Here is a 13,632-nt window from a genome sequence, read left to right as displayed (position 1 = left end):
TCAGGTTTCTGGTGCGCTTGTGTTCTGGTGCTCTATTTTTCAGGTGTAGGTTTTTGTTTTTATATGGCACTAATTAATAAATGATGATGAGAAGCTACTGCTGCGCCAAATCATCTGCAGTAGCCCTAAACGTCAATAACTGGAATGAATTCCTCAGCAAGGTATGACATTGTTGCAAAGATCTGAAGTTTCTCAGTGGTATTGCCTTTTTTTAACAGAGGGCCATCAAAGACTCTGATATCTTGTTGATTTGACATTCCTTCCCTTATGTTGTGTCTTTCTTGAACTATGCCTGCAGACTACAACTTCTGTACCATGGTAGAAATAAATGGGGTCCTGTCTCCCAGTGGCACTGTATCTGTAATTTGCATTAGCCATAGAAGATAATTAATTATATATTGAAATGTCCCTTCTATGACCAGCCAAGGGGAAAAAAATATTAGAAATTCTCTAATTCAAGAAATTCAAGATGAGGCTGGACAGCCATCTGTCAGGGATGCTCTGACTTGGATTCCTGCATTGAGCAGGGGGTTGGACTCAATGGCCTTGTAGGCCCCTTCCAACCCTACTATTCTATGATTCTATTATTCTCTCTTTAAATTAGCAACTTGTTCTGATCAGGGTTTTGTGTTTTTTTTTAACTGGAAGACTCTCACCCTTTTGTGGCTCTTATAGAACAGCTTTGCAAGGAAACTTCAGGTTAAAGAAAAGGACTAGGTTAGTTAGTGTAGGGAACTCCTTGATATAATAGATAACCAACCATTTTTGCTTAAGCTAGGACTTTATTATATAGGGTAAAATAATTTTATATAGAATTTTAAATATAGATTCTGTGTAGTAGACTTTTTTGTAATGTTTTGGAGTGGCCATTTTATATGGAAAGAATACTTGAAAATTGTCAAGGCTGGTGGCGAGTACAATAAAGTTGCCATGGTAAATATGGTATGTCCTGTTGTGCTTCCTATTTGCTCATCATCAGTGTTAACCCCAGTGATGTCTGGAAGCTGCCTTAATTTTTATTGAGATCAATAGCTATGGAAGCATAGAGTGCCATGTAAACATTAATACATAGGTAGTGTAAAAGGTGTTTGTGCTAGAAAGGGAAGCCAAGACAACTCATAGGACAGATCTACACCTTGTGTCATATCATTACCATCCCATCATGGTAACGCCATATCCCTCTTGCGCAAGTATACCTCGTGGGACACACAATGACATTTGTTGCAGTATTTTGGATAATGTGGAATAAAAAGCAGGAAATAACACTACGATAGTGATATACTGAATAAGTAATGTCCCCCAACAGTTATCAATGCACTTCAATACCATTATAAAGCAGTAGTATAGTTCTAGCCATGGGAGCAAGGCCTCACCATTACATGGACAGGTTGTATGTTGAAGTGCTATGTACTGAGCGTGCAGGCATATGGGCCCAGCTACATATTATGGTAAAGGCATGATTACATTTAACATGTCTGTTTTAAAAAAATAACAGGGGGCGGTGGCGGCAATAAAGATTACAGCATGTGAGGAAGAGAGATGTAACCCTTTACTTGAGGGGTAGACAGCCTGCATGCCACCTGTGGCCCTTGGAGGCTGCCTGCGCAGCCAACCATGGGTGCCCTGTCTCCCAGATGCCTCCCCAATTCCCTCATCTCTCTCTCTCTCTCTCTCTCACACACACACACACACACACACACACCACCACTGCCACCACAATTATGCTAGGGAAGAGGGCAGGCAGGCAGGGTGAGTCTCATCATGCTCCCTGTTTCTCAGCACAATCAGGGGCAACACTGGGAAACAAGGTACATGAGGGGAGCCATCCCCACACGCCCTGCTTCCTAGCAGAATTGGGCTCCTGTTGGGAGCATGATTTACATCACCTGCCTCCTCACCCTGGCCCAGCTGACTGCCGGCATGTGGGGAGGGTGTTGCAATCTCAATGTGCAGGGAAGGGAGGTTTAAATTTAAACCTCCCCTTCCCTGAACCCTGAGATGGGTGGAGAGGAAAGAGTGTATGCGTGCACTGGGGAGGATGGTGTGGGTGTGGTGTGCATCAGTGTGTGTGTGCACATCAGTGACCCACCACCCATCACTCCATGTGGCCCTCAGGGTCCAAAATGTTGCCCACCCCGGCTTCACCCCAAGCTGCAGTCCAGATGGAAATCCCCCTCCACGTTGCTGGTCATCACAGGAAGGAAACTGCCATGGGTGTCATGGAGCAGTGGTGATGTTGGAAGGTTTTTATAAGTACTATAGCATGGGAGAAAGAGTTAGAAAGAAACCTGCCCATGCACTGTGGTCTTGGTCCCGATTACCTCTCTACCATGGCTGGTGTTTAAAAACAAAAAATAAATCCCAGCCGCTTTAAACATGGTCAGACATTTAATGTAATGTGTAGTACGGCCTTGAGAGATCACACATGAAGCCTAACCAGACTGGAAATAATTACCAGGACAGAGGCAAGATTTTGGGCATGTATAATTTTCTGTTAAAGTAATCACCGTAATGCAGAATAATGCCAAGTGGGATGCCAGACTAATCAGGGCTTTATGAACCCTGTAATCTCCTCTCCTCTGCTCAAATCCCAGCCATGGCGCTTTAGCGAGGGGGATCAAGCAGTGCTGTTCCTAGTGGTTTACTTGATGGGGATTCATTAAGAGTCTCAAGTTTTACCCTGGGTGGTTTTTACAACTGAGGTTTCCAGGATTCATTTTGTGTGTGTTTCTGTGTGTGATTCTGTTTTTGCTGATGCTTACAGAATCATAGGACTGGAAGGAATAACTTAGCCAAAAAAATAAAAAAGCAAGACCCTTCCATTGCATTCCATGGCTGTTTTATTGCAGCTGTCTCAGAAGTCCTCCTCCTTGCAGTTTCTAGGGTTGACAGGCCACAACCCAGAGAAGCTCCCTTTCCTTATAAAACAGGGTGGGCAACTTGTGGATCTCAGCCTAATTTCAAAAGCCCTCTGCAGGCAATCAGTTCTGACTGCTGGCAAGTGCAATCTGTTCCATCCCCCAGTAGTCTGTTGGGTGGGAAGGAAGACTGTGGGGGAGAGACAGGGGTGTCAGAAAAAGAAAGAAAGAGAGAGAAGAGGGTGTCAGACACACACACACACAGAGAGAGAGAGAGAGAGAGAGAGAAGAGGGTCTCTCTTATATACACACACACACAGAGAGAGAGAGAGAGAAGGGATAGCCCCACCCACTGCTGATTTTGCCCCATCCACCACGGGGGGGGGGGGAGCCGTCCCTGAGAGATTACCCCTCAAGGGAATGCTGCTGTCAACAAAAGAAAGATTCCCCACCTCTACTTTAAAACGATCATCTAAGTGGGAGAAGCCACAGTTGTGGCTTCTCCTGCCCATTTCTTCCCCATTCTTTTCATCTGCTCCCTCTCCCCTACCAGCCGTAGTGAGCAGAATTCCCAGTATGCCACACAGAAAATAAGGAAGAGTGTGATTAAAGGACTGGGTGAAGGACAAGGGGGAGAAGCAACATCTTCTGCTTAGTTTTGACATGTTTTGTTTCTGACAGGGCTCCCCTCCACCAACTGTGGTGTGGCAAAAGGATGGCATTCCCACAAAGGGGAGAGAGAGTATCACTAAAGGCAAGAACCACTCGCAGTTCCTCATCCACAGTACCAAACGCTTTGATTCTGGACTCTACCGTATTGTGCTTAGCAATGACTATGGAGAAGCCCACTACGACATCCATGTGCGAGTGACAGGTACAGGAGTGTGTCTTAAGGCTTGGCATGGGATGAGCTTGTGGTAAATGTGAGATTGTGAGGCAGTCCTGCAATTTATGTGCTGCCTTTCTGAAACAGAACCTTGGATTCTCCTCCTCAATGGGGACTGATGGCTCTGATTTCAGTGGGGCTGTAAATCCATTCTGGGTTTCAGTCAGAACCAGCCAGAGCTCTAAGTAGCTATCCAAGTGCTGAATCCTATCCCCAAACTAGGTTCAGTTCTGACTGAAACCCAGAATGAATTTATTGCCCCACCAAAATTGGAGTCACCAACCCCCAATGCTCCTTCTGCTATTAAGGGCTATCATCCAGTTAAAGAAAACTTAGGGTATAATCCCATTTCACCATGGCTGGCTGGGGAATGCTGGAAGTTGCAGGAGTCTACAAGTCAAAGTTGTTTGTTTATTTAAAACATTTGTATCCTGACCTATTAAGATCTCAGGGTGGTGTACAGATAAAATCAATTTAAACTGTATAAAACAGTAAACAATTTAAACAGCTAAAAGCACATTAAACTATTAAACAGCCTAATACCAATTAAAAAATCTAAAACAATAAAACAGTGTGCAACTTAAGGGAATTCAACATGCATTGGATTGAGGCCTTAGTTGATTAATTAATGGGATATAAACAATTAATTGATCAAATCATCATAGAAAGGGAAAAATGTGGTCTTGTTTTTGGATGATGCACACATACATAATAGCAGGTACACCGTCTTAGAAGAGGCATTCTCTCCTCTCTCTCTCTCTCTCTGTGTGTGTGTGTGTGTGTGTGTGTGTTTGAGAGAGACAGAGAGAGAGATGCATGCCTTTTATAAGTTGGTGCCAGTTGTCCACATTATTTGTAAGTGCTTACATTTTTAAAAAAAAATCTGCTACATAAATAATCAAAGGCAGTCTTTTAATCTAACAAAACTTTGCAGTCGATATTGCTTTTCCCTGAGAGTGCACTTGTCTTCCTTAAATGTAACTTGGGGAATGGCATTGTGAAAGAAAAACTGAAATGAGACAATGCCTTCAACTCCACTGGAGCACCATGTTTAAGTCCTAGGAAACCTAAACGTTATTGACCAAATTGTTGTTACATGCTAACAAAAGGAAGCAATCCAGTAGTTTATTGGTGAACTGGGTGTTCACTTTAATAAGTATTTCCCTTCTCTAACTATTGCTCTGTGCTCTTGTGTGTGTTATGACACTGTGTAGCAAATACTGAGGACAGCATTTCTGTTAATGAGCCACAGGCATAGATGTGGATGAGGAATGAATTATAGTGTCTAAAAATTAATTGAACTGGTTGATCCAACATTTTGATAAGAGATCCGGATGTAGAAAGTAGATCCCAAGATCATATAGTATAGGCTACGATGCCTTTCTTGTGGGAAATAAATAAACAGAACATTTGCCACCCCATATGGCTTAGCTAAAGCCCACATGTGTCCACTGAAGAGGGATGGGCCTGTCTGTCCTTCCAGTGAGAGAGACTGATCCCAAAATATAGGATGGATGACCACAAATAGAGAGAGATGAAACGGTGGCTCATGCTCAGTATTTCTGCCTTAGATTTCCCAAGGCCACCAACCAACCTGAACCTGCTTGAGGAGGTGCCAAATACTGTAACACTGAAGTGGGATCACTCTCCAGACGTGAAGGAGGACGGAGGCGCCCATTATGTAATCTTGAAACGTGACACCAGCACAGCCACTTGGTTTACAGCAGCAGAAAAAGTGTATAGTAACAAGTACACCGTCACCGGCCTGCTTCCTGGCAGGAAATATTTCTTCCGAGTCATTGCCCGCAATGACATTGGTGACAGTGACCCTCTAGATTCAAAGGATTCCTGGCATATCAACAAAGATAAAGGTGAGCATGCACGTCTATAGGATCATGCCTGTGGCAAAACAGATTATACTCCCTAAGCAACGGTTTGCAAAATGGCAACATGTCTGGGAGCGCTTTATCCACAAAAATAAATGAAGTAGAAAGAACAGATTGATTAAATATAGAACCTGAGATAAAGGGGGTCTAGGTATACCTAATTTAAAGTATTATTATGATGCCTTCCAGTTAAAACAAGTAATCTACACTGTACGCAATTCAAAAGGAATCGCAAGGGTGGATATGGAACTACAACAGGCAATACCATCTTTCAGAGCCATGCTGTTCCTCCTTCCTGCATGGCCCAAGATAAAGCACACTGACAACCCTTTTCTCCAAACAACTGTGAAGGTGTGGAAGAGGTGGGGGGGGGGAACTTGTAGCAAAACAATGTTTTGTAGGGTATCAGTAGGTTTATGTTGAGGTTGCAATTTTGCCATGGGCTTTCTGCAGCTGGAGATGGGCAGTAGCTTTTAAGATGCTTGAAAGTAGAGGTATTGCAGAAGTTCTTAACTACCTGGCTCAGAATAAGAATTTGTCCAGCTTGTCATGCTTGGGTGTATTATGAATTGAGGGGCATTTCCCCAAGAACGGCTTCTCCAGCTCAGAATATAGAATGGAATTCCACACATGCACAGTCAAGCATTCAGGCTGACCACACTGTTTTGTATGTTGTAGAATAGCACCTAACTCCCGCCCATGTTCCCCAGCAACTAGTGCACATAGGCATACTGCCTCTGAAACTGGACCCGTTAGCTTTACAAAAGATCTAACAGATGAAAACTCCTAGAACTGGTTTGTTGATATGGATCAACACAGCTGGCTGCATTTTTGGACTGTCCTTGGGGACATGGCCATGGGGACTGTCACAAAGGGTGCCTGCACTTCAACATTTACCGCTACACCACTGTACATAATACCCAAAGCCAGCCAAGTTGTTTTGGTACATGAGGTAGAAAATCCCACAAACACTTCTCTCCATCCCCAGCAGTAAAAATGCAATAATAAGAAAGCAAATAACTCATCTATATTTCGTGCTTAAAGAGCAGCAACAGCATGATGAGAACTCAAGCACTTGCAAGACAGCAAATACCCAATCAAAGTGTATTGTGCCTCCATTTTGTATCCAGTCTGAGCTACAAAAATGAGGCACAGGACCTCTTTAAAATACCCTATGACATGGTCACATTAATGCAAATTGGAAGAGAAATGCAGAACTCGAATCTAATTCCACTTATCACAGTATCATTTAAGTTTAGCAGCGCTATCTAGGAGAAAGTTAGTCACTGAATTAAAAATCTGAATTCTGTGACCTCACAGATTTTGGCTTCTTCAGGGAAATCTGCACACATGGGGAAAATTAGCTGCTCTCCATCCATAATAATGTAGTAGCAGGGGGGAGCCTGGACAGGGGCGGGGAAACAAGCCTCTCTCCTTGGCTGAGCAAGCCCTGCCAGCTTGATGACATTCAGTTCTACTCCCCCCACCCCACCCGGAAGTATGGTCCTTTCAAGCACTATGTGACCCATGAAAACCGGATTTTAAAGGTACAGTACACTCGGCTTATCTTGCTTCATGAGTTCCTGATGGACCAAAGCCGGCTCCATGAAAATCTGGGTAATACCCCAGTGCCCTTCTCATTACATTGTCGTGAAAATCCCCCCCCCCCGGAGGAATGGAGCAGTTATGGCAATCAAAAAACACTACAGCCTTTTAGGCATGGCATCAAAGTAATAAGAACATGGTCATGGAAAAAAAACCATGGGCATGTCAAGCACTCAAGGTGTGTATCAGCATATAATTGAGGTATACACAGCCAAATATGGGTATCTGGCTGGGCTAACACCTTTTGGAGCTGGTATTGATCACCGTGTTTTGTCAGCAGAACTTTTCCATGCCAAGATAAAAGAATATCATGCACACGACTGGCGCCACGCACCCCATTTCATTACTCCACTGAAGAACCATGCAGTGTGCCGCGGCCATGACTGTACCATGAGCTGTGCTTTCCTGGGAAATCCCCGCCCTATGGTTACACTGTACAAGGGCAATGTCAACATCACAGCCAATTCTAAATTCTGGTACAATTCAACCAGCGGCGTCTGCACTCTGATGATTCCCACTTGCACTGCCAAGGACAGCGGAGAATACTCCATATTAATTGAGAATGAGCTCGGGCAAGAAAAATGCAGTTGCACATTGACAGTGTATGGTAAGTTCAGTCCCTCCTTTGTTGAGGGTTGAAGTTAATTGTACCAGTTCATTAACTGTAACCATACTGGGCATGAAATAATAGGAAAAAGTCAAACAAGACACGTATCTATATGCAAAGACCTAATTCTACCCAAGCTTCTACTTTCTTGTAGTAGCCCTAAAAAACACATGGAATATTTTTCTTGTTTTTTGTTGTGGAGAGATGGCTTCAATTACACTGAGAAATTCACCATCCATTGTCTTAGGATTTGTCTACACTTCCATCAAATATGGACAGTTTTATAACTATCCCATAAAGCAGCGGTAGGTAATTTCTGGGGGCCAATTCTGCCCCCCCCAATCCACCAGGTGCCACACTCCTCCCGCCTGCTGCCACACCACCAAATTTGCTTCCAAAATTCACCAGCATAGCAGTAGGAGCAGAAAAATATCAGCGGTTTGCCACCAAAATTCAGCAGTGTGACAGCAGCAAAAAGGGCCTATTTAGCTTTAAATCAAATAGGCCCTTTTTGCCACAGCTACCATGCCGCCAAATGTCAGTGGTAAAGTGCCAAGTTCTTTGGCAGCACTACAGCAAATGTGATGGCAGAGGAGGGGGTCAGTAGGGACAGCACAGAAGGGTGGGGGGGTGCATGCTACCCACAGGTTGTGTCTTGCTCACCCCTGCCATAAAGGAACCACCACTTCTACCAATGCTTTCCCCTCCAAAATGCCTTTAGCATCAGCAGTGTGCTAGCCATTGCACTACAGATGGAAAACAGCAGCCTCCCTCAACTTGGTGCCCACCTGATCTGTTGGACTACGAGTCCCCAGCCAGCATCAGACCTTGAGGGCTTGTAAAATGAGCTTGTGAGGAGTAGAGTAAATGAGTCAGAGGATGCTTCCAGATGCTTTTATTGCGCAATCGCCCTGACTTGTTCCCCAAATTTTACAGGAAGTCCAGATAGATGATGTCATCTTCACTTTGTAACCCTCTCATGTTTTCCCACCACTTCTTCCATCTTTTCTCTTACTGGGAAAAATCTATTAAGGTGGGAAAGACAGGATCGCTGCAAAACGCCTTTTGATTGGTAGCACTAGGAACCCTCTATCTAAAAGCAGACTTTGAGCAGGGGATGATGAGAGAGATCTGGTCTGAGGAATTAGATAGGAAACTTAAGAACTGTGCTTCCTTGATGGGATTGTGGGTCTCTTAACAGAGCAACTGCAATCCCTTACAATTTCCAGGGTTGGCTCCAAAGGGAGCTTTTCTCCCATTGTGAATAGCCAGTGCAAGGGGAGGGGACTGATTTGGATTGGGAGTGTTGTAGGTTAACCTCCCTCACTCTTTCCCCCATGCCATAGTCCCAATCTGGCTCAGGCCTCCCTGTGCTAGCTACTTATGAAAAATAGAAGAAATCATGTCCACCAGGGCTAAAGACATGAATGACGTCACATCTGGCTCTCTGGTATGAAGTCAAAGTCTTCACAGAACAGGCGGGGTTTGAGAAGGGATTTGAAGGGAGAGGTTGCACAGTACAAGTGTTCTGAGAGGGAGTCCCAGGAATAAGAGGCACCAGGCTCATTGCTACCTCCTGCCCTCTTTGACCTTGGCTGTACTGCATTCCGCCCGTCTCCCCTATCCTGTCCTTGTGCTTGTCCTTTTTAAGTGAAAGCTGAGAATGGTGTTTCCAGGCATGGCTTAGAAAGACAGCGATACAGCACCGAGAATAGGAGTCTGTGTGGCTGGATAATTCAGCGTTATGTATGTGTCTGTGGCCACTGCTTCAGCACAACTGGCGGACAAAAGCGAACACCAGCCTGCAAAATGGAATGGCACTCCCACTTCAGTTCTCAATCTGCATCCTGACTTCAGTTCAAATAATCCAGGGGGTGAAGCCACCTCCCTCCAACCCATTAAATTTCTGAAACACACAGGAGTATCAGATGTGTTGAAATAACCTTTTTGGATGGTGATATACTGTGCCAGAACTCTTAAACCCATTGATGCCTACCTAATTCACAGTGCAATCCTCTACGTTCTACTCAGCTCCATTGAGTGGAATGGGCCTTACTCCCACGTAAGTGTGCATATCAGATTGCAGCCTTAAGAGATTAACCAACAACCTAATGGTGAGTCGCTATATAATACCAGCTTTAAATAGACAGATGATCATGTGATAACTTCAGTCATCTTGAGCACATCCTGAGATATGGGCATCTCTGTTTTAAATGCTACATCCAACTTCAAAGGATGCATGGCTCACCCTTCTAAAACCCCTGCATATTTGAGCACTGATTTGAGCACTGAAGTCCGTTTTTGGCTTAGCTGGTGGTTTCTTCACATGTGCGGCAATAATCCAAACTCCGATACCAATCAAGCACCAGGTGAAAAGGACCTTGTTATCTCCTGCCCCCGACTCCGAATCATAGCAAAGAAGGTGACAGCAGGAAAAGGGGAAACTGGCCAGGTGATTCCATCACATTGATTGCTCAGTAGGATTATCACGTTCAGCCTGTGTACCTTTTAACATGCAAGATACCTCCCCGATAGATACTGCATTGTCCATTGCCGCAATGCTGTGGGAGGGAAAGCCACAAGTGGTGGATTTGTGGCTTCCATGCAGATCTTAACCAGTGCTTAAATTACAGGGGAGCCAAGTGAGGCCTGGTCCCCTTTACCTTTTGTGATGTGCCCCCTTAGCTACTGTTTTAAGAAGGTTACAGGGAGCATGATTTGTCTAGGACTGGAGAGAGTCAGGGAGTGGGGTTTGTGGATTACATTAAGGGACCCCCTACCTTCCTTCTCCACTCCCTGATTTGAACAGTACACACCTGCCCTGGGATCTTGACTTGGTAATCCTACATAGAATTTTCCAAGAGTTCAATATTAACCAATCCACTGTTTGTTAATATTTTATTACCTTTCTCTTTTAGACAAAGATGACAAAAGCCTTCTGGATTCGGTGACTGAGAGCCTACAGAAGTCAAAACACCTCATGTGAACAACATACTTCAAAGCAAAATTTAAATTCAGCTCAGCATTCAGAATAATTCAGACGCTTTGGTTTTGCTGTGCATGGCTTAAGCGCTATGTGACTGTATTATCACTTGTAGCCATTAACTTACATGAGATGGTGGTGCATAGTCCCTTAACTATGAGTCTTTCATAGGGACAGTAGTTTTGCCTTTAAAGCTTCGAGATGGCAGAGATTTCTGAGTAATAATATTGCCAGTTCTTAAGAGACCTTACCTTGGAAATAAAGAACAGCCAAATATAGCTTTTTGTTTGTCTTGTTCCCCCACTTCTCCTTCTTTTCTCTTCTACCTAAATCCTGTAACGTCTCATTCAATGGTATTAATGTCAATGAAAGCAAGATAGGATCTGACTTCTTTTCATTTTTATTAGCAGCAAGAGTAGCATTTTATTATACAGCACTACAGTGCCAAAACCAGTAGAACACAGGAAAAACATAACTTTACTAAAGAGCAAACCAAGTTTTTACCCCCAGTGGAGTGGAGGAAGAGTAACAATTTCAGTGGCCTCCAAATGAGAATTTTTATGTAACATTCTAAAAGCACATAAGGGGATAGATTTTACAGGCCTACCGCAGGATATTTGAGTTCGATAATTTCAAAGGCCATTTCAAAGTATCACCCTCTTATATCCCACAGACATATTTGTCCTAAGTGCTTCCAGGTCATGGGTCATTCATATTTCAATAATACCTGGTTTCTTACATGTGCACACAGCTGTGATTTATGTTTCAAATATTTCTACTCCACCTTTTACCCATAATCCTCAAGGTGGCTTACAACAATTATTTTATCTCAACATAAAATAAAAAGCTCAATATGAAAACCTGTACAACACAGCCTTCAAACTCATAAACAGATCAGTAAATATGACCCAAGAACAGCAGCAGCAAAATTCAATTAATGAAAGCTCAGTGAACACCGCTAAGTGCCCACATATCTCATTATTGTTTTTACTTGGCACCTAAAAAGTGAATAGATAAGGGAACAAAGTTCCACAAAGAAGGCTCCACTAAGGGAAATGCCCTATCTATGGTAGCCATTTCAGAAAGTGGAGGCACGCAGAGCCTCTGATAAAGATCATAGAATCATAGGGTTGGAAGGGGCCTACAAGACCATCGAGTCCAACCCCCTACCCAATGCAGGAACCCAGGCGGTCTCCCATCCAAGTACTAACCAGGGCTGACCCTGCTTAGCTTCCAAGATCAGAGGAGATCGGTGTTAGCAATTTGATAGGTTCATATGGAAGCTGCATGAATCCATTCCCAACTCTGCTATGATTTAGTTCTAAATGTGTAGCAATTTAAAGTAAACTAACCCAGAGAACTCCCTCGGCTTCCAGTTCCCTGGACTACTAGGAACACTAGCAGCCTTATTCTTAAACCTGTTTTACATATTCCCTTCTGTCTTTTAGCCATCCCCCACACCTAGCTTTAAAATTATACTTTATATAAAGGTTTTCTTTGGCTTTCTCCTTCTACCTGAGTCAATTAAACAATGATTTAGCTACAGCCGCTTTCACAAATTATAGTTTGAACTGCTGGCATTGGCCAAGTCCCCAGCCTTGGCTCTACATGAGCTTTCCATGCTTCCACGAGAAAAGGTATTGCCAGTCATTCATCCGCTATCAGTCTGAAACGCAAAACCTGCCCGAAGCTAGGGCAACTGAAGCCATTTCACTGCCAGATACTTCATCCCAATACAAACTGTCCAATTTCTGTTTGTGGACTGAATGAAATAAAATTCTTTGTATCATTAATGAGGCAGGGTTTAGACACTTCAGCTACATTCTAAGTAAGTTCCTTAAGGAATGTGCCCATGGCTTTTAAGCATGGACAACTGCAAATATAAACCACTTTTAGCATATAGCTATCCAACAGAAAGCCCACTGGAGACTACGGGCTTATGAACCAGTGAAGTGATTTAGAAATGTTTAGTACTGGTCCAATGGGAGGTCTGGGATTCAACTGACATCTCTAGAGTCCCGTTCACTTTATCATGCATCAAACCATGGAAAGAAAATTCATTCAGTATTGAGTGTTGCCATGGCAACATACAGCCTTGTCTAATCAGAGCAAATTTATACATCATGTTTACATGTACATCACCTGCTTTCCATAAAATCAGAATGGACTCCTGGCTAATGAACTCTTGCGCTTCTGTTAGTTGTATACATTAATGCAGGGGCTGTGGGCACATTTGGCAATTTAAGAAAGTGTCTTGGGCACCACCACAAAATGGCTGCCATGGGAGGCATGGCAAAGGACAACTAACCTGCCCAAAACATGAAGCACAAGGCAGAGCTGGGATATAAGCCCCAACACACTAACCTAGCCCTTTGAACCCACAGTTTTCCACACCAACTGAAACCCATTTCACAGCAATCCCAGCTGCTGGTAAGCAAGTGTGTGTGTGTGTGTGTGTGTGTTTTAAGAAGCGAGGGAGGGGGAGGCCCCTTGGCGAGTGCCAAGAAAGGTGTTCAGGGGCACATTGGTGCCGATGTTGCCTACCCTGCTGTACAGCATTGGGTACACTGATGAAGATGGACAGATTACATCAGAAGCGCCTATCACATTTGATGCCTATAGCAACATGCATTTATCATTTATTTGTGTACTGTGCTTATATACCAGCTTTCTGGCAATGTATTTCACCATTCAAAATAACGGCTTATCATTTAATAGACATGTTACAAAATGGAAAAGGAGATGAGGAGGAAGAGGAAGTCACTTTAGACACCATGGCAATTGCATGAGACAATTCTGGGGAGGGA

General features: G+C 43.7%; 2 protein-coding genes across 2 annotated transcripts in view; one reads left to right on the top strand and one right to left on the bottom strand.

The window, feature by feature from the left end:
- Window positions 1-11,102, top strand: part of IGSF22 (immunoglobulin superfamily member 22) — a 48,998-nt gene extending 37,896 nt beyond the window's left edge. The window contains exons 21-24 of the mRNA XM_084855269.1: window positions 3,540-3,732; window positions 5,316-5,615; window positions 7,516-7,842; window positions 10,761-11,102. Coding sequence (XP_084711395.1) covers window positions 3,540-3,732; window positions 5,316-5,615; window positions 7,516-7,842; window positions 10,761-10,828 — 888 coding nt within the window. The 3' untranslated portion in view covers window positions 10,829-11,102. The remainder of the gene's footprint in view (window positions 1-3,539; window positions 3,733-5,315; window positions 5,616-7,515; window positions 7,843-10,760) is intronic.
- TMEM86A (transmembrane protein 86A) overlaps window positions 1-13,632 on the bottom strand; it is a 92,311-nt gene that overhangs the window by 21,097 nt on the left and 57,582 nt on the right. The gene's annotated exons all lie outside the window — the stretch shown is intronic.

Source organism: Heloderma suspectum, chromosome 1, assembly GCF_057233095.1.
Source record: "Heloderma suspectum isolate Gila_16-S chromosome 1, 16-S_ref, whole genome shotgun sequence".
Taxonomy (NCBI): Eukaryota; Metazoa; Chordata; class Lepidosauria; order Squamata; family Helodermatidae; genus Heloderma; species Heloderma suspectum.
The sequence above is the reverse complement of the archived record's forward strand: the minus strand, read 5'-3'. Positions and strand labels throughout refer to the sequence as shown.